Source organism: Drosophila arizonae, chromosome 5 (assembly GCF_054131065.1).
Source record: "Drosophila arizonae isolate 15081-1271.41 chromosome 5, UAZ_ARI_1.0, whole genome shotgun sequence".
Lineage (NCBI taxonomy): Eukaryota > Metazoa > Arthropoda > Insecta > Diptera > Drosophilidae > Drosophila > Drosophila arizonae.
The window spans coordinates 22,174,060-22,193,739 of record NC_142925.1 but is presented as its reverse complement, the minus strand read 5'-3'; the positions used below and the strand labels follow the sequence as shown (position 1 = coordinate 22,193,739).

The 19,680-nt window shown below is 41.5% G+C and overlaps 5 protein-coding genes across 5 annotated transcripts; 2 read left to right on the top strand and 3 right to left on the bottom strand.

Moving 5' to 3' along the window:
* The first annotated feature begins 448 nt into the window (after positions 1-448).
* On the top strand, positions 449-3,467 carry Hacl (2-hydroxyacyl-CoA lyase). The gene is made up of 5 exons (XM_018012083.2): positions 449-594; positions 663-732; positions 1,478-1,673; positions 1,731-2,970; positions 3,041-3,467. The coding sequence occupies exons 2-5, from the start codon at positions 682-684 to the stop codon at positions 3,258-3,260; spliced, it is 1,707 nt and encodes a 568-aa protein (XP_017867572.1). The 5' UTR covers positions 449-594; positions 663-681; the 3' UTR covers positions 3,261-3,467.
* On the bottom strand, positions 3,127-8,665 carry Efhc1.2 (EF-hand domain containing 1.2). The gene is made up of 6 exons (XM_089472372.1): positions 7,679-8,665; positions 6,400-6,754; positions 5,753-6,306; positions 5,169-5,688; positions 4,581-5,096; positions 3,127-4,521 (listed from the first exon to the last, which is right to left on the bottom strand). The coding sequence occupies exons 2-6, from the start codon at positions 6,448-6,450 to the stop codon at positions 3,871-3,873; spliced, it is 2,292 nt and encodes a 763-aa protein (XP_089328498.1). The 5' UTR covers positions 6,451-6,754; positions 7,679-8,665; the 3' UTR covers positions 3,127-3,870.
* On the top strand, positions 7,843-8,773 carry LOC108617485 (uncharacterized). The gene is made up of 4 exons (XM_018013297.2): positions 7,843-7,922; positions 7,988-8,114; positions 8,176-8,561; positions 8,620-8,773. Exons 1-4 carry the CDS (start codon positions 7,843-7,845, stop codon positions 8,771-8,773), a joined length of 747 nt encoding a protein of 248 aa, XP_017868786.1.
* Positions 8,774-8,808: 35 nt separating this feature from the next.
* On the bottom strand, positions 8,809-12,508 carry LOC108617484 (uncharacterized). The gene is made up of 5 exons (XM_018013296.2): positions 11,667-12,508; positions 11,419-11,601; positions 11,179-11,326; positions 10,143-10,454; positions 8,809-9,147 (listed from the first exon to the last, which is right to left on the bottom strand). Exons 1-5 carry the CDS (start codon positions 11,995-11,997, stop codon positions 8,967-8,969), a joined length of 1,155 nt encoding a protein of 384 aa, XP_017868785.1. The 5' UTR covers positions 11,998-12,508; the 3' UTR covers positions 8,809-8,966.
* An 861-nt stretch (positions 12,509-13,369) lies between these two features.
* LOC108617504 (uncharacterized) lies at positions 13,370-16,953 on the bottom strand. The gene is made up of 5 exons (XM_018013317.2): positions 16,551-16,953; positions 16,314-16,471; positions 16,014-16,262; positions 15,043-15,822; positions 13,370-14,273 (listed from the first exon to the last, which is right to left on the bottom strand). Exons 1-5 carry the CDS (start codon positions 16,636-16,638, stop codon positions 13,995-13,997), a joined length of 1,554 nt encoding a protein of 517 aa, XP_017868806.1. The 5' UTR covers positions 16,639-16,953; the 3' UTR covers positions 13,370-13,994.
* Between the last annotated feature and the right edge of the window lie 2,727 nt (positions 16,954-19,680).

Sequence of the window (19,680 nt, the reverse complement as noted above, 5' to 3'; positions counted from 1 at the left end):
GTTAATTTTTGCGCATTCAAGCAAAAAACCCCAAATTGACACAACAATTAGTTAAATGTTAATCAAAATGCACAACTCGAAGCTTCGCTTTTTTACGTTGCTGATTTTTTTTGTTGATAAATGGAGTTTTAATAAATTTTCATCACGGTCGTACACGTATGATGCAATGATGAAATAAGGGCTTTCTTAAATATATATATTGTCTAAAATTGAGACAGAGTATTGTAAATTAAAAAATATTAAAAGTGTCTAAGTGAAAACATTGCTTTCCTTAAATGAATATTTTTATATCTATGAATCTAAACATGATTTTATGCTTGTTGTGCATTAATCACTTTAAAAATGTTATATTTTTATTACTATAAAATAAAAAATAAGTTTTAAATAAAATTATCGGCGCGCTCTAATATCGATTTTCGATTATATTATACATTGTTGTAGTGTTACAGTACCATTTTGAGTAGAGCACTTAAGATAGCATTAACATTGCTGTTGATTGGCAGCTGCTCATAGCAGTTCAGCAAACTGTTGTTGCTACATTCACTCGTCTGTTACTGTATTTGTGTGCATACGCGAAAGGCAACTCTGCTTTTAGTAAGTTAACTTTATTTATTTATAAGCGCAGTATAAACGCAACAGCGCACATTACTTTACACATTTAGCACAACACACATCGTCAAAATGGCCGAAGTCGAAGCTGTGCAAATAATTGCGGAATCTTTGAAGCAACAGGTAAGCCAATTGCACCACTCTGTCACACCATCTTTGTCTTTTGTCTCCTATATGATATGCACTTTTTGCATAAACTCTTCGTTTGAGGGAGGGGTAAGAGAACGCGCAGTGCGTTCAACTGTAGAATTAACGGCATCAGGGCCAAACCGCTTATCTATCCAATTTTTCTGTTGTGCAAAGTTCAAAAAGCACTCAGAAAGTGGCCAAGCAATGTTATTGCATGTTTTTGAGTATGTGTGTATATTGTTTTTGGTTGTCAAAATTGTTGTTGTTGCTAGCCGGCGGCTCTATTTGGTGATATAGATACGGAGCGAATCTTGATATGAGGTGCACAGTATTCCAAAGGTTTTGAATACTTGCCCCCCATACTCTGTAAGCTGTAAATCACACGAGTTCAGCAGCTGATTAAAATCAATAAACAGCTTGAAAGAGATTTTAGAGCAAATTGTTATACGAATTTCAATTGCCCTATTGAACTTTAAACCTCAAAAAATTATAAAATTTTAAATGAAATTTAAAAAGTATAAAATAATTTTTTTTAAAAAACATTTTACAGTTCGTATATTTGATCAGCTGCTGCAGCGCAATCTTTATTGCCTAATTAAATAGTGGCCATAGAAGCATCTTAAAATATTTGCACATTCAATCAACATTTTCAAGCCCACACTTAGTCTGATTTAAATCATTTTATATATTACACATATACTAATTTTTAATGCAAATATGATCTGTCTGGACATTGCAGGGGGTGGAATATGTGTTCGGCATCATTGGAATTCCAGTTATTGAGCTGTCGATGGCCTTCCAGGCGGCTGGCTTGAAGTACATTGGCATGCGCAATGAGCAGGCCGCCTGTTATGCAGCTCAAGCCATTGGCTATCTGACGGGGAAGCCGGGCGTCTGCCTGGTTGTCTCTGGACCTGGTCTGCTGCACGTGACGGGTAAGAGTCCAAATGCATCGCATTGAATTATATAGTAAAACTATCTTTCGGTTCTAGGCGGCATGGCCAATGCTCAAGTCAATTGCTGGCCGTTGATTGTGATTGGAGGTGCCACGAATCAGGATCACGAGGGTATTGGCGGCTTCCAGGAGTGCCCTCAAGTGGAACTGTCGCGTCCCTATTGTAAATACGCAGCACGTCCTGCCAACGCTGCATTGATTCCGCTGCACGTTGAGAAGGCTGTGCGCTATGCCACCTATGGTCGTCCAGGTGTGGCCTATTTGGATTTCCCCGGCAATATACTGCAATCGAAGGCGATTGAATCGACGATTTACAAATCTGTTGCACATCCCGTCGCGCCACTCGCCTATCCACCACATGATGATGTCATACGCGCCGCGAGGCTGCTGCGTACGGCGAAGCGTCCGCTGGTGATCATTGGCAAGGGCGCCGCCTATGCTCATGCCGAGAACACTTTGCGTCATTTCATTGAGAACACAAATCTACCGTTCCTGCCCACGCCCATGGGTAAGGGGGTGGTCTCTGACACGGCTGCTCAGTGCGTCGCCTCGGCTCGCACCCTGGCGCTCCAGAAAGCGGATGTGATATTACTGCTGGGCGCTCGGCTCAATTGGATTTTGCACTTTGGGCGCCCGCCCCGCTACGACAAGGATGTGAAATTTATACAGGTAGACATTTGCTCCGAGGAGCTGAACAACTCAGTGGTTGCATCGGTGGCCATCCAGTCGGACATTCGCCCCTTTGCCGAGCAGCTGTTCGAGCAAATGAACGCGGTTAACTTCCGCTTTGGCTACGAGCAGGACTGGTGGAAGCAGCTGGTGGCCAAGTGCAAACAGAATCGCGATACAGTTGCGCAGATGTCGCTGAATACAACGACGCCACTGAACTACTATTCGGTCTTCCATCATCTGCGCGAGCTGCTGCCACGTGATACAATTATTGTTAGTGAGGGCGCCAATACGATGGATATTGGTCGTTCGATGTTGCTCAACGAGCAGCCGCGTCATCGCCTCGATGCTGGCACCTTTGGCACTATGGGAGTCGGGCCCGGCTTTGCGGTCGCCGCCGCTCTCTATTGCCGCGACTTTGCGCCGGGCAAGCGTGTCCTCTGCGTGGAGGGCGACAGTGCCTTTGGCTTCTCGGGCATGGAAATCGAGACAATGGTGCGCTACAAGCTGCCCATTACCATTGTGATTGTGAACAACAATGGCATTTACGGCGGGTTCGACAAGGACACATTTGAGGCAATACGCAGTGAGGGCGACTTGGCGAAAATGTAAGATTCGCATCTTATCTTCCGTTAAATAACTCGCAGCTAATCTTATCATGTTTGCTTTTGATTCTAGCACACCGCCATCCGCGCTGGGCGTGCAGGTGCGCTACGAGGAGATGATGAAAATGTTTGGCATGAAGGGCTATTTCTGCACTGAGATCGAAGAGTTGCAGGCGGCCGTAAAGGCGGCCAATCAGCTGACGGATAGGCCTACCATCATAAATGTGGCTATCAGTCCCTCCTCTGATCGCAAGCCACAATCGTTCAACTGGCTCACAGAGTCCAAACTATAAAACAACGCACATTGATTAAGCCGTACATATGTGTGTTGTTGTTTATGGTTTTTATAAGCAGCAACGTTTACAACTTAGTTTATAAGCATAAAGTTCCGCGCATTCCTTCAAATTCTTATTTTCAAATATGCATTTGTCACCATATTTTCTTTGTATATACACAACATGCAACAATTTTTATAAAACCAACGATTGTAGAATTTCAAACGCAATGTTTCAATTGTAGTAGTTAGTTAGTATATAGTACATATATCGATTTTATCCGGTTCGGGCCTAGATACAATATAGCTAATTTAAAAACAATGTGAGTTTTTGCAAAAGCTTATTGATTTCTTCTTGTGTACATACTTTTCTGATAAAAACTATATATAATATGAGCACTGTCAGGTAGCACCCATAGAAACAATTGCATTATATTGAGTATTCCAATGTTTGCAAATGTATTTCAAGATTCGTGTTGAATGAATTAAATTACATTTAAGCATTTATCAAGAGATCCTACGTTAAATCGAAAAATTATAATTATCTAATATTGAAGAATAGTTCATAGATTTTCGATTTGCCGCAGCTGCTCGTCTTAAAAGCTCGTTGAATTCATTGGTTATCAATCTTAACGGTTGTCACGGACCATCTCATCCTCCAATCCCAAATACTGCAAAAACCAATTGAAGTCCACCAGGCGCCCCTTGTGCAGAAAGGGCAGTTTTGGACACAGCTCGAAGGCTATGTTGATGGGTGCTATGTCGGGCACCTGGTCGGCAGCCATGTTGAAGAACGTGAGCACATCGCGCATCTCAATCTCGCCCTGCTCGTTGCGGTGCAGCACCTGCAGTATGTCCTCCACCAGCTCCAGGCTAAACGGCAGGCGACAGCCGCGCAGCGTGGATCTCACTTGCGCCTCAGTTATGTACGGCTTGCAGGTGGGATTTATGTGACTCAAGTGCTCCATGATCTCATCCACATTGTTCCACAGCGCTCGTTTCAGTTCCAGTTGGGCAGCGGCGCGCACGTGATTGCGATCGCAGCTGGGCGGCGGCATCTGCTCCGACGAGAAGTAGCGACACACCGTAACAATCTCATGATTCCGCAGCGTTTCCTTAGGGAGAAACGCGAGCAGGGTGGACTTCAGCGTATCGAAGCTGACGGTGGTGCCTTCGCGCAGATCAGCATTCGGCTGGCAGCGCAGCACAAACTGTTTGTAATGCGGACGCACTGCATCACGGATCTTCTGCATAATCGCACGTATGTCCGCCACGGGAAACTGAAAACGAATGACAAGAAATGGGAATTGGAGTAAAATCAAATACGGAATTAGCTCACCTCATTGGCATGCTGTTCCATGTAGAGCAGCGTAAACTCATCTGCTGAATTGATGTGGAAGATGTGATCCTTGAGGCTCAGCGTGGCACCGATGTAGAAGTCATTAGCGCGATAGTATTCCGGTCTGTTCGAGCTGAACTTCTCCTGGCCGGGCAGCTCGACACGCGCTCGCTTCAGAAACTCTCCGCCCGAGAAGCCGGAATTGCGCCGGGCCACCTCATAGATCTGGATGGTGTCATCCGCTAGAAAATAGCTAATCACAAAGCTGCGCTCGCAGTTCTCCCGAATGATGGACATCAGTTTGGCACCAAAGCGCAGAATGCATCCGTCGTACTTCATCAGCTTTTTAAAGTCCGCCTGTGGCGGCTTGGGCTCCACGGTGATGCAGTTGCCCTCTGAATCCTCATAGCTGCCCCAGCCATTGTAAGGCGGCAGACGCCGCATCTTGCCCTGGCTTAGGACGCGCTCATCGCTGGATTCCGGCAGAGGCTGAGGTGTAAAGTCTTGAATGCCGTACTGGGCAAAGAATTCTCATATGAGCAATGGAGTTGGATAAATCTTCTAGATAACTGAGGAAAAACAACCAACCTTCTCTCTGTAATATTGCTGGGTGAACTGATCGCAGCTGGTGAGCACCACATCGCGTCCGAAGACATTCAGCACGGCGCCGATTCGCAAGTCCTCATCCGTGTAGTAGACAGTCTGCTTCTGGCCAGTGTTTAGGGGATCTGCCACGTAGCGCACGTCGCGCATATTGGAGCCGAGGACATTCAGCAATGTGATCGCTGTTTGCTGACCCGGCAGCGAGAGACCCGTAAACTCCTTGGGCAGCTTGCCCCGCTTGAGAAATGTGTTGGTTCCCTCACGGCCGGAGTTGCGTGGAAACTTCTCTTTAATGTCTATGGTATCATCGGCTAGATAGTAACAGACGTCCAGCCGCCGGACATAGCCGAACTCCGAGCGATCGTTCCAGTAGCCCTGAAACTTGAGCACACGTCGATCGAACTCCAGGAATTGGGCGAATGCATGCCGCTTAGGCAAGGCGCTCGTTGCTGGTCGAGTCGTTTGCCTGATGGCGGATTTTTTGCGCAGCTCCGTGGTGGGATCACTGCAAGAGAGAAGAAGAGAAATTAGCTGATCTCTGCTCAAATTGGCAACTCTAGTATGGCTACTTGGGCTCCATCAGCGCGACGGGCACTGCGATGCCGGCGCGACTAAGAAACTGTCTCGTGAAGATGTCGCAGCCAGTTATGTGATAGACCCGGTCGAAGATCTGCACATTGGTGTCCACATTGAGATCGAATATGGAGATGAGCTCGTGCTCGCTGGGCGGCCCTTTGGGTATGCGCTGTCGGTGCACGAGGCAGCCCTGCGGTATGCCCGAGTTCTCCACCTTGGGCTCGGTGACTTGCATGGTGCCATCCTCCAGGTAGAAGTAGATTTTCACCTTGCGCACCTGGTAGGGCGCGTGATAGATCTCGGTGAGCGGCTCCTTGAAGTACGCATTGAAGCACAGCACCTGCTTATCGTAGGCGAGCCAAGGCGGCAGCTTGGTCGTCACCCTGGGTGGACTCATCAAAGTCAGCTCGGTGCTGGGTGGAGGACATTTGGGATCCACTAGCGGTCCATTCGGCTCCACCAGCTCCGGTTCGCGCCGATCCGAGAGCATGTGTATGCCCTGGTAGTGCATCAAGGTCTGGCGACGCGGATGACGGCGTTTGGTATACTACGAAGAACGGAAGAGGAGAGTGGGTGGGGGATATATCTCTTAGTATGTGTGTGTGTGTGTGTGCATGCAGGAAACCAGTTGGCTACTCACATCGTAGAACTGCGCACCTGGCAGCATTGGCATTCCAGGCAAACGTATCATTCTAAGGGTAAATTTTTGCCAACTCCTCGAAATTTAGAAATTTGAATATATAATTTTGATTTTTTACCAAATCTTGTAGCCGGATTGTTGCGAATTAGAATTTTGTAGCAGTCGAGTTTTAGCTGCCCAACTGTTTCGACATTTTCTTCTTGACTGTCTCTCTGCCTCTCTAATAAATGGAACAAACAGCTCTATGGCAATGCCATCGAATGCCATGGCAGCAGCTGAGGCAGCAACTGGTTGCAGCAACGCGCGTAGTCAGGGAGTTCCGTTTGGCTGTAGTTGCAGTTGGGTGAAGGGGTTTCTGTTGCACGAAGCATTTGGCTGGGGAAAGGTTGCAAAACGAAACGATATTTTTTTTTTGTGCCATAAATCCATTGAAATTGGGATATCAGGGTGTAATGGCTTAGTGAGAATGTTTGTAGTAGCCTTGTTAAGCAATCGGATTTTTGATGCAATGAATCAAATAGTGAAGATCTAAATGATTGATTGAGCATCATTTCGGAAGATTCACGGTAACTCGTAGTAGGAAAATACCGGCTAAAGTACTCTTACATCTTTCTCGTATTTTGGTGGAATTAAATAGAAAGTCTAGCATAATATAGGTGAGTGCTTGGATAATTTGTACAGACTTATATATATTACTATTATATATACCATTAAAAATTATATTACATCAACCATTATTGTTTTATATTCTCTCTATGGGAACCTTGAAGTAATTTTGTTCTATATCTTTTAAGCTCATTATATTAAAATAATAATTTACATACATATAGATATTCGTTTGATACAATGATCGGACAAAACAATGTATATTATAGTTCTATAATATAATTTACACTTAATAATTAAATGATCTAGTCATTCTAATGAATTGTAATTTAAATGTATTCCCTTTATACTACAATTCTGCATTGGCTAAAGAAGAAATTAGCTTGAGTATTTAATTTAACTAATAATCTAATGGAATTTAGCTTGAAAACTTTTAGCCTGTAGACTAGAGATATAAGGTATGTAAAACATATGCGTAGGCCTAAATGTCTTTCAATTCACATATATTTAGACGCTGTCTACTAACTCCCATTCAAATTATCCATTGTAATGTATCGTTCCATGTGTTTTGAGTTGCATTAGAAAGAAATGAGAATGCATCTTGGGTCTCAAGTTTCATTATGTTGTTAGTAGATGTTTAAGGCAAGGTCGAAATGCTAATTACTTGACTTACCGTTAAGTCTTATAGACTTTCCGTTATCTGAACACTGCGTATAGCGCCAGTCAATGCGTATACGTGCTAATTGAAACGACAGGTAAATGTAGGAAACCCGCCAAAGCACGTGAATTTATCTCGCACCTCGCACTCGAGATTGTCACGGGAACAGGTCTTCAGAGATGCAATCGAAAGCGTCGAAACATAAACAGCCTAACGCTCGACCGGAGAGCACGAGACGAGCGCACAAAATGAACATAATGTGCGTTTAGTAAATTCCCATAGTTGAATTGCTCAATTAAAATTAACTAGTTTGCCATATTTTAGGGGCTTGCTCTTAATATTGCTGCTGGCGCTGGACGCTGTGCCGGCAGTGGATGTTAATTTGACCACTTGGCGCCAGCATCGCAGGCAGAAGCGTTTTCTGATCTACGAGGATGGTGGCATTATAAAGGTATTCCCATCTGACCTACTTACACGGCGAAGGAGTTCGTTTGACCTTTGACACTTTGCAGCTGGTAGCCGGCATCGCATTTCCTGTGAACTTGGACGAAAAGCACGCCTGGCGTCAGCTGATCTGCCTGATGAACTTTCACTATCAATTCCCAGAGCCAACTTCTCCCGTCTACTGGTGGAAGCTGTGGGGACATCGCGAAGGTCGCAGAGATCACAGGGATCTTAAGGGTCCCCTTAAATTAACCAAAGAGCAGCAGCGCCAGCAAAGTGCCTCGCAGCCCCCACAAGTGGATGCAGCACAACAGTTTATATACGAGCTCGCCTTAAAGTACATGAATCAACGCGGCCAAGATGGCAAAGCCTGCCTGCAGCGTTTGATTTGCGAGAATGGACAGGTGCACGAGCACAATGGGCTCTATGCGCAGCTGCTGCACCGCTTGCTCATGTGAGTAGCTATATGAATGGTAACTATCTATGTATCTATGTAACTCTATCCTGCTCAGACCCCACAGATCTCTGCCCAACCATTATCTGGATGCCTACAGCATGGGCAGGCACGGCGTCAACTGTCGCCAGGCGTTTCCCACAGCTGTGCACTGCGTGTTGGATGATTATGTGCATGTCCATGAGCGTGGCCTGACGCAGAGCTATGTCTAGGGTAGTAATTCGGAGCCCTGTCAAAGACATTCGCATATGTGGTAGGCGCTGGTTGCCCGCTGGCTAGGGATAGACACTTTAATGAGCACTCAATCAAAGCTTAGGCATTTGAGTAACAATTATAAAACTAAGGTCTAATTAAAGCAATGCTAATTTGTTGTACAAACATTCGTGACGTTCACGCCAGCCCCACTTAACTCTGTCTTGTCTTGTCATTATCACCATTATTATCATCATCATCATCGAGATCGTCATCGTCGCAAACTTTCCAGTCGACTTGATAATATTTCTTCATATTGCCCGAGAGCCATTGCAGTGCGCAGTACTGTGTGCAAAAATTGCAAGTGAATAATTGCTTCGAGGCGCTGCCACGTCTGCAAAGAAACGAAAGAATTGAAATGTTTATATATATATATACTGTATATAAAGTGGAGAAATCAGAATGTTGAAACAGACGAATGGACAGGTAAGTGATTAAAACTTGAAAATTCTGTTGCCTAAGTCAACTCTACGAAAGGAATTTTTAGGCACTTGCATTCCGAATGGGGTTTGAGAAGGAATCGAGAGGGGTTTTCGATCTTGTCTTAATTCTATGATCAACTATAATGTTATCAAATTACATATACAATCGATTCGCGATAATCTATCCCCACTAACTTATTATTAGTATTATAGGTATCATTAAGAATTCAATCCATTCTACATAAACTAGATGTTATTGGGCTAAAATTCTGTCTAGGGATTCCATTACACTTTCGATTATCATAAGTACAAGTAAGATAATATTAAATAAGATGAAAAAGTAAATAATATCATTAAGTATTAATGTTGATTAGTAAAAAGTATTAAATTGATTATTTAAATATGTATATAAACAAATGCTTATTCATAGGTGCAGAGTGAAATCAACCAGAGAACAGGAGAAAAAGAGGGGTATTTATGATTAACTTCCTATAAACTATTTCACATATAAACATAAATCTAGATTAAATTAAATTTCAATTTTGAAAGACTTAAAAAAATACCTGCTCATCATATTAGAATATTCAAGTTTTGTGATAGAACTTGTTAATGTTAAAAAAATTAAATATATACCACAATTTATCAGTTGCATACATTTAATTTTACAATACCTTACGAACCACAGCTAGGCTATACTATCCTTAATACATTTATAATATGTCATGATAGATTTTTGCCTCACATAAAGTAAACACAATAGGAATTTCTAGCTTAAGCAAGTTTCTTGTAGTTCTATTGAATCCCAGTCGCGATATCTCTAAAACTGAAACCGGTTTCATCTCATTTTGTTTTACGCACAGCGCTAAACGAATCTCTAAAGAACAATGGCGGCCATCGTTGGTCTTACCGTTTGACGACCATAAAGTAGTAGGTTGTATAGAGGCAACTGGAGCAGTTGGTGGTGGTGCAGCGGGCAATGGGTCCATTGTTGATGTGACCACTCATGTACGGCTCGGGCAGCATGCGATGCAGTGCAGCATTCTCATAGACAGGCACGTGGCGATTCAGCGTCTGCAGCGCATGCAAGCAATCGTCGTAGAGTGTGACCTGATTCTCCGCCGAGGGCACGGCATAAATCTTGCGTGTGCCCACTGGGAGCAGCAGAAGTTTGTTTGTCTCCAATTCCCGTACCCAGAAAAATCCTTTCTTTGCGATGGGGCTGCAGAAGAGAGATCGTTCATTAATGAAAGATCTTAATTGTCAAAGTGGGGAAAAAAATAATAATAATAAAATTAAATGAAAAATAAAATTCTATATAATATGTAAATTTGCTATATATTATGTACATATATATGTAGATATGCATATATATACATATATGTAAAAATTGACTTAACTAGAATTCTAAAAATCATTTGCAGTTCTGATTTGATCCAATGATAGGGATAAATGCACTAAAATATATATATAAAATATATTATATTTAAAATTTGTCCAAGATTCCAACTCAGGGCACAAAAAATATATAATAAAATATTATATATTTTTTTCTCCGCGTTGGAGCTGCAACAGGTTATATTCTCAATTCTGTTCAGATTCTCAACTTACTCAATCGAAAATAGATTTAAAGTTAACAGAACATATGTGGCCAATATTCGTGGCCTATATTAATAATATAGTGTATGTATTAAATTGATTGTAAATTAATCTCTAAAATGCACTTAGAAGTTTTAATTTGATTCAATTTAAAGATAAATATATATTGTAAAATATATAAAATGAAAAAGTTTGATTTTAATTTATTGATAGGCATAAACACTTGAAAAATAAATATAAATATAGATACAAGTGTTTAAAAACTTTTCAGACTCAAAATTAGTCTTTTCATAAGAATATTTAAAATACAAGGGTTATTTAAAATAATAGTTATTGATAGCACTCACATGGGCGTCACTTTCTGTCTGTTATCGTAGAAATTCTGATAGAAACGCTCGTAGATCATGGGGATATAGTTGACTGAGGTGTTGTGAAAGATGCGCACATGGTTCATGAACTTGGAGAGCGCTGCCGGCAGATAAATAAGAGCGCAGCCTGCAACAGACAAAGAAGAGAGTGGGAGAGAGTGGGAGAGAGTGAGAGAGAGAGTGAGTAGAATTATATCAATCTTTCAATTATATATTTACGATCGGCGTGGAGGGATTGCAGCATGGGAAGATTGGCAATGCGCTCGGGCAGATGCAGCAGCGCCTCGTTGTCGCTCACGTTCAGCTCGTTGAGGCGCACGCATTCGCTCAGCTGTATGGGCAAACGACGGAATTGATTTTTGGCTATATTCAGCTGCTCCAAATTGCGCAAGGTGTTTAGCTCTGAGGAAGACAGTGGGCATCTACAGTGTGAACGCGGTCAAGGCCAGGCGGCGTGGTTCGCTTACCCACAGGCAGTTCGGTCAGCTGATTGCCGCTGACGTTCAGCTGCTGGAGGCGCAGCAGCAAGCCCAGTGTCTTGGGCAGCTCTCTGAGCTCATTGTTGGACACATCCAGGAACTCCAGATTCTCCAGCATATATATGTCCACTGGCAGCTCGCTCAGGTTGTTGCCAGCCAAGTGGATGAACTTGAGTGTGGTTATATTCAGCAGCCATTTGGGTATTGCAGATATATAGTTCTCTTTCAAGTAGACCTCCTCGAGGTCCTCATACAAGAACAAGTCCATGGGCACATCTTTGAAGTTCAAGTAGCTCCAGTGCAGTATGGTCTTATTCATTGCGTGGCGGATGGATTACACAATTTTTGTACTCATTTAATTGAAACGGACGTTTTTTGATTGTTTGTTTGGTTTGGCACCACTCAAATACACTCAAATATATACATATATACATATATTTTTATTTAGTGTAAATAGCTGTATTTATTTTCTACGCGGTCATGATCAAAATTTGGCATGCGGCGCCTTCACTGTCAACCACGAAACTGGGCGCCTCACCAAACAAACAGCAACAGTTTGCTCTGGTCGTCCAAGAGGAATCTTTTTTTACTTTTGTCTTTCGGCAAGCTGCTCGTGAGCGTATTAGAAATTGCTCAGTTTCTCATTTGATAGTAGCGAGCACAGCTCTATAGTCACATATAGTTTTCTTTGATTCATATATTTTCTATTTCACTATATAATTGGTTATTTGGTAGGCTTGCTGGCGTATACGTAATGTGCCGCCTGAGAGTATGCAAAAGCAAAAGCTTGGACGACATTGACATTGAATGTTGGCCAGTGCAATGCAAGCGACTGCATTGATTGTTGTTGCCGCCTCCTCAAGGTCGTTGCGGCAGCGAAGTGGGCGTGGGCTTTGCTAAGCGTCAGCTTTTTGTGCTAAAAGTTCAGTCTGCTGCGTAGCTGTGCTAAAGCTCGAGCAGAGCTGCGAATGCGAAAAGCTTGGCCTACGCAAAGCTCCACAAAGTTTCAAAAGCTCATTTTAGATGGTTGCAAACTAAGCTTATAGGTGTAGTTTCGCAAAGCTAACGAGTTTATTCGGAGAAATTATATTCTTAAAGGTTGAGGGAATGCGAGATCGAGAGCTGATTTGACATCTGCTCTAAAGGTTTTAGTTTTACCTTAAACCTAATCACAATGTGTAAAGTAATTATTGTAAATTCATATTCTTAATGTATTATTTATGTATATGATTTCTATCATCTGTCATCCATTAAATATAAGCTTTAGTTGCAGTTTAACTATTATATATAGACAAGTTACAGTATTCAATCTAAGTAGATTTCAAATTTACATGAATATAATAAATTTTCTAATATTATATTATTATATATTATTATATTATTATAATATATTATTTGGCTATTGCTATAGGTTTCAATATTTCAGATTTACATAGGCTAATCAATTTCCCATTCTTTCCATGTTTATATATAATATATAAATTCGTCTGGCAATATATATTATTAATCTATTAAATGTTTGAGTATCAACAAGCGATATTCAGCCATAAACGTATTTGTTTATTTTGTTTTGTTCATGTTGTTTGTTTTCAACCTTTCCACGCGAATTCTTTAAACAATTTTTACACACACATCCAAACACACACATAAATAGCCCGAATTTGAAGACTCAAATAAAACGCAATTCAATGTTCTTAAAATAAATTAAATCAAATTTTGCAAATTTATTCGACTAGTTTTGACAGTTTTTGCTCGGGCTAAGCGATTCACCAATAGATTCCTGAGAAATCGTGATCGTAGGGCGAATAATGACGATAGCTGCTATAGGGCGATGAATGATGGTGATGATGATGATGATGGTAATAAGGACCGCTATAGTAATACGGCGACGAATATCCATAGTACGGCGTCGAAATTGCTATGGGCACAGGCAGGCCAATGCTGATAATTGGCGTCGCTTCCAGTGGGGCCATCCAAAGGCCCATGAATGTGAAAATAATTGCCAAGACTTTCATATTTCGTCGAGCTGCTAATGTAAACTGAGCGCAGTTAAATGCCAACAGCTCTCTTATAAGCATGTCAAGCTTAGATTGACGATGAATGTGCAAAAGTCAATTTCTCCAAAAATTAGCAACTCGTCTATGTTTTTCCCCGTAGGCTAGAAAAAATAGGCTGAAAATTGATTTTGTAAATATTTGGTTTATTCGTTTTTTTTTTCTTTTTCTCAAATTGTTATCAGCTAATAAAGCTCTACACCGTTTATCACAAGTTGCAGGTTTTTTATTTATTTTTTCTCATTTGTGAGAGGGCGTGGTTTTACGCACCCGCCCTAACATTCACCGTCAGCTGTTTGAAGTCGCGATCGCTGAGCAAACTCCATTTATAGCCCAAGATCTGTGAGATTTCACGTTCGACCGCCTCATAGGAGCGCGAGTTGCGCCTCAGCCACAAGTGGAACTCGTCGCTCCACTCCGGATGCCGCGGCCAGTCGCACCGTAAGATGACAGCGAAGCGCCGTACGTGCAGCTTCTGTAGATTCTTGGCTGTGCGTGCTAGCAGCAGCAGAGTCGATGTGGATACCTTTTCGCGTATGACCTGGTTCAGAGAGAAAGAGAGGAAGAGAGTGAGCGTGAGAGAGGTGACAAAATGGCAAGTGTACATGTATTCAAGTAGGTAAGACTTTGTTTGTGTAATACGTTCCCTCTTAAATTTAAAGGCGAAAATTCGTCCGCTAAGCAAGTAAAGCTAATAGCTTCTGGAGTCTCAATGAAGTACTTAAAATTAGCTTAAGTCCTGAAGTTCTTATTTATTATGTTGATTACTTGATTTCTATTTAAAATCTATATAAATTAAAATAAATATGTATTATTATTAAATATGTAAAAAAAAAAAAAAAAAAAATAAAATAAATAAATAAATAAAAAAAAAATAAATAAATAAAAAGAAAAAAAAACAATAAATACAATTTAAAAAAATATATAAATAAATAAAAAATAATTTAAAAAATAAATCAAAATCTATACAAATTAAAATAAATATGTATGTATTATTATTAAATAATATGTACAAAAAATATTGAATAATATATAAAAAAAAAAACAATAAATAAAATTTTAAAAAATGTATAAATAAATAAAAAATAATTTAAAAAATAAATAAAAAGAAAACTACTACGTTTGCGCATATTTGTTAATCATATCGTATTTGCTAATCAATCACGTAAATAAAACGAATCAAACCCGATATTTTAAATAGATTTTAAACTTTTGTGACCAAAATCTTATTAGCATTTGCTGCTAAGGCCTACATTCCCAGTCTATCAGTTAGTAAATATAGTATATACAGATTAAGTATTTATAAATACCAATGTATCCAGATTGAAGCACTGCCTGCACATCAACAAGAGCACACTGTCGACGCGACTGTCGAAGGGTTTCGGGCTGCTGAAGCGTGGCAGGAGCTCATGGCCGTAGACGGCCAAGGTATTCTTGTAGTGGTCCACCATGCGGAGGAGCAGTTCGGTGCGGATGCGCGCCTGTGGTGCCCAATAGGTGATGCTGTGCACCGGTGCCTCTGGCTGGAGCACCACATCGCCATCCACCATATTCTCGACGCGCAGATGAACCCTCAGCCGAGGATTCGTGGCCTTCAGACTGCGCCAGGCCTTGACGCCGCAGGCGCTGATACTCAAATGGTTGGGCGTATAGCAATTTTGCAGCAAGTGCAGGTGGCGCAGCTTGGTGTCGGCCAACAGGGACAAGACGTCGTCGTCGATGTTCTGCGGCGATATCGTGAGCTCGCGCAAATTGAGAAACAGGCCCACATGCATGATGGGGCAATGCATTGTCGTCACATTCACCAGGTTGAGCACGCGCATTTTGGTGCAGCAGCTGCAGACGACCTCGTCCAGCAAATGGTTCGCCTCGAAGCGCTCCAGCACAAAGTCAATGAGCTTCAGTGTGTGCAGATCGGGTAGGCGCAGCATCAGCTCCTTGAGGCCCTTCAGCAGCTGGCCGCCGGTGCCGAACAGCTTGATGCCCTCGGGATCGTTGGGCTGCGACATGTTGCAGGGGAAGTGATAGACCAGCGATCGTATGCGCTGGCCCATGCCAATCAATTCGGATTGCGGATGCTGCTCTAGGCCCTGCAGATGAAGGATTCATTATTATAAGTTATGCGACTTAATCTAAATCAAATAAACGAGACTTGGGCCTAGCTTTCTAAATGAACTATTCAACTACCGAGAAGTCTTTTCTGATTTGAGAAATTTCACTACACCACAGATTCATATTACATTTTCGTTCAGAGTCCAGCCCGAGTTCTACGCCTGTTTACCTTGTCTATGCTCCACGACAACATCGTCATAAACTGATAGATGTTATTGAAGCTATGCCAGGGCCGGAACTCGATGCCTCTCAGGTGCTTGCCGATGCGAGCCAAGCAGTTCTGTGTGCGCATATGGTCCAGGCAATATTGCCAGCCCGAGTAGTAATTGTACTTGGGTCGCGTGAGCGTGCGATCGTCGACCACGAAGTTGTTCCACACGGTGGGCAAATAGAAGGCGCTGTACCATTGCCGGCAAACCTGAGGAGGCAGTCAGTGATTGAGCGATGACAGCAGCGGGAGTCCACTTACCAGACTGGCGTAGTAGCGCTCTTTGGGCGAGAGATACGTGAAAATTTCCTCCAATATCAGATTCGGCAGTTCGGACCAGCGGGAGTAAACGCGCTGCGATTCATCCAGTTTATCATTGGCATCCGCATCGTCATCCTCCTCTATATCTATATAACAGGCTGTACGACAGAGTGAAAGAGAGAGAAAGAGAGAGAGAGAGTTATCATAGTGTTGACATTTTTTTGCTTTTCGCTTCACCTTTCTCATTCTCATCGATCTTCCAGCCAGCCTTCTGCATAACCTCTATTTGGGCGCTGTTCTTGCGCCCGGGATTGATTGTGGACATGTTTTCCGAGTTTTATCTAGTATTATCTATATGGCTTCGCTATAGATTTGCATTAACATTTGTCTCATTTATTTACAACACAACAAGCGGCACACAGCCACACACACACATTACGTTATTCGACTCTAATTTTGAAATTTTTGGCACCGATTGCTATTTATTTTTTTTCTTGTTTCTTTTTTTTTTTCTTATTTGTTGATTTTTTCTTAGACGCGATTTATTTTTATATAGTTGGGTTGGTTCGGCTCGCTCGGACGTCGCAGCGCGTCGCCTCGCGTTTGGGCAGCGACTGACACAGTCTTCAAAACTAATTCCTTCAATATTCTAAATGCTATTTTCGAAAACGAGAACGAAAACTTTCTGCAGATTCTTCGTCAAGTTTCGAAATGGTTTCATTATTTATTTTGTTTGCTCTCCCTCTCTCTTTCTCTCTCTCGCTCTGGTTGAGCCAAAGGGCCAACATTTTAGATATTGTTGCGCGTTTACTTACATATAGAAACTGTTTTCGCTTGATTTTCGTTGTTAAAATTAGACGGCCGGCTTTTGGGGGTGGCGGCAAGGTCTTAGGGCCGTCTGTGCCACCCGCAACTGGGGCAACTTGTTGCGTCTGCCGCTGTCGCTACTGTTGCTTCTGGTGTTTTCTTACTTGTTGATGTGTTCATTATAAACAAACAGTTCTCTCGATCGACTCGCATTATACACCATACGCAATGCGATCACCGATTGAATAAGAGTCTTACTCACTCTCTCTCTCTCTCTCTCTCTTTCTGTCTTTTCGAAGTAGTTAGCCATAACTACAAATTCATTGAATTTCAGCCGATTGCTAAGCACCTAATTCAGCTTTAGTTAGTAATGTATGCATTTCTTTAAACATTTGGTTATGCGGTATAATAATAACTTCCAGCTGATAAGCTTAAGGCGAATGCAAAAATATACTTTATTTAATCATAAACGAAAATAAAATAAATAACATATTTATTGGTAAGTCTATAATTATTTTAAGATAGTTTTATAAACTAGCTTTTAAACAATTTCGTCTTATTGGTCTTATTGGTAAGTCTATTATTATTTTAAGATATTTTTATAAACTAGCTTGTAAACAATTTCCTCTTTTTACACTGTTTTTTCGAAGAAGCATTATTAAAATTTTTTACAGCTTCAGCTACAATTACATTAATAACAACGTGTTAAATTAGAATATAATTTATAATTATAAAAGCTTATATATGTAGTTGTAAACACATTTTCATACATGTAAGCATTTTCTTTAGGTATTTTCTTACGTATATTGCCTCTATTTTCCTATTTTCTTCTAGTATTTCTTCTAAGTATTTCGTCTCGAAGTCTTTAATGCTTAGTCGAACGATCATCCACTTCACATGACTCTACTGCACTGCTCTACCCTGCACTGGACCGCACCTAACGACTGACCTCCAACAGGTTAGGACGACTGAAGAAATGCTGAACTTGCTGCCCTTTATATAGGGCGACTTCTCCTCAAACACTAAGTCGCTCAAATGTTGAGCCTGGCAACAGGTAGAGATCGAGGTTGCAGTCGAGCTGTGAGTGACCAATGGGAACACTCTCTGCTGCTGTGAGCACTCTAGCTTCGTTCTACTCAAATATAAGTATGAACTGAACACTGTTGCATTCAATAAGACAACTGAAATGATCCTCTCTAGTTATTTCTCGACCCTTTACTTAGGCAGACAGACAGAGAGACAGACGATGTGATAGACAGGGAGACATACAAAGAGATATACGAACAGATTAATTTATTACGCTGCTCGAGAAAATATATGATAGATAAGACTAAATAGCTTATGTACATTAATATTTATAATTATTCGAGTACTCCTACAGACTAGAGCTTGTGCGTAGTTTGCTTCAATTTCTGGCTATTCCATCCAAAATGATTTTGGCTAAATCTAGACAGAAATAGGACAAAAACCCTACTTTAATGACTACCTAATAAAGTTCTTTGTATATTCTTATCAAACCGTTACATTTAAATATTGCTGCAACTTTAGCTACAATTATATAAATGACAATAATTTTTAAATTGTAAAAAAATTTTAAAGAAATATTTAATATACATAATCTATAAATATATAAATCTTCTTACTAGTAAACCTGTAAATTCACATTTTTATTTTTATTTATTTTTTTGTTTTAAGGTAAAAATTGTGTGAAAAGCTACTTGACAATTCAGGCGAGTGCCTTTGACATTTGACACCACTTTGCACAGTGTCGGCAAAGAAGAAGAAGGAGAAAATGCCAATGTCCTTATGCTTCACGTCTTTGTTATAGTTGTTGTTGTTTCTGTAGTTTGTTGCCTTGACGATGCCAGCAAACTGCTGTTGAAGTTGCCCAGTGTACACTGGCCAAACGTGTCCAGTTGTCCGGCATGCCATTGCCATTGCCATCAAGGAAGCAACTACACACAGGCCATTGTCATTTCCGGCAGCTACACTTAGCGGAAACAGCTGTTTATGTTGCGGTTCGGCGGCACACTGCGAGTTGGCGGTGGACTGAACTGGGCTGGGCTGGGCTGGGCTGGGCTGGGCTGGGCTGGAGGAGCTGCAAAAATGTGCAAAGGCATTTTGCAATTTTCTTTGGCATATTTGTGCAAAGTGACCAAAAGCGACTTGGTTCCATTTTCATTTTGTTCTCTTCCTTTTGTTGTACTTTTTCTTTCACTCCTATTATTCGCTCAGCAATATCCATTGCATACTTTTAGGATCAGCGCGTTTTTCGCGCCCGAGCACTTAAAAATATGCTGAATATTTTATAAGTCGCTGCCAGCTGAGCGCTACGAGCTGCAACAATGTGCAATCGGGCTGTAATTAAAACAAATTTAAATGCAGTTAAACACACACACACACACACATACACAGACATGCACACACACACACTGTGCGCTCACTTCCGCATTCGGTTTGAGCACATCAAATATGACAGCAGCACAACATTTCGTCTCTCGTCCTCGCTAAATTTTGGCTATGCAAATTTGAATGTCAACAAAAACGTTGGCGTTTAACC

Bases quoted from the DNA above. Each gene is read 5' to 3' on its own strand.
- Hacl (XM_018012083.2), top strand. From the start codon at position 682: ATGGCCGAAGTCGAAGCTGTGCAAATAATTGCGGAATCTTTGAAGCAA. The intron at 1,674-1,730 runs GTAAGAGTCCAA...TTTCGGTTCTAG, and splicing joins TGGTCTGCTGCACGTGACGG to GCGGCATGGCCAATGCTCAA. The intron at 2,971-3,040 runs GTAAGATTCGCA...TTTTGATTCTAG, and splicing joins GAGGGCGACTTGGCGAAAAT to CACACCGCCATCCGCGCTGG.
- Efhc1.2 (XM_089472372.1), bottom strand. From the start codon at position 6,450: ATGATACGTTTGCCTGGAATGCCAATGCTGCCAGGTGCGCAGTTCTAC. The intron at 6,307-6,399 runs GTGAGTAGCCAA...CGTTCTTCGTAG, and splicing joins CAGGTGCGCAGTTCTACGAT to TATACCAAACGCCGTCATCC. The intron at 5,689-5,752 runs GTAGCCATACTA...TCTCTCTTGCAG, and splicing joins GTCGCGCTGATGGAGCCCAA to TGATCCCACCACGGAGCTGC.
- LOC108617485 (XM_018013297.2), top strand. From the start codon at position 7,843: ATGCAATCGAAAGCGTCGAAACATAAACAGCCTAACGCTCGACCGGAG. The intron at 8,115-8,175 runs GTATTCCCATCT...GACACTTTGCAG, and splicing joins AGGATGGTGGCATTATAAAG to CTGGTAGCCGGCATCGCATT. The intron at 8,562-8,619 runs GTGAGTAGCTAT...TATCCTGCTCAG, and splicing joins CTGCTGCACCGCTTGCTCAT to ACCCCACAGATCTCTGCCCA.
- LOC108617484 (XM_018013296.2), bottom strand. From the start codon at position 11,997: ATGAATAAGACCATACTGCACTGGAGCTACTTGAACTTCAAAGATGTG. The intron at 11,327-11,418 runs GTAAATATATAA...TGTCTGTTGCAG, and splicing joins GCAATCCCTCCACGCCGATC to GCTGCGCTCTTATTTATCTG. The intron at 9,148-10,142 runs GTAAGACCAACG...GTTTCTTTGCAG, and splicing joins TACTTTATGGTCGTCAAACG to ACGTGGCAGCGCCTCGAAGC.
- LOC108617504 (XM_018013317.2), bottom strand. From the start codon at position 16,638: ATGTCCACAATCAATCCCGGGCGCAAGAACAGCGCCCAAATAGAGGTT. The intron at 15,823-16,013 runs GTAAACAGGCGT...CTTCATCTGCAG, and splicing joins TGTCGTGGAGCATAGACAAG to GGCCTAGAGCAGCATCCGCA. The intron at 14,274-15,042 runs GTATTTATAAAT...TCTCTGAACCAG, and splicing joins GCTTCAATCTGGATACATTG to GTCATACGCGAAAAGGTATC.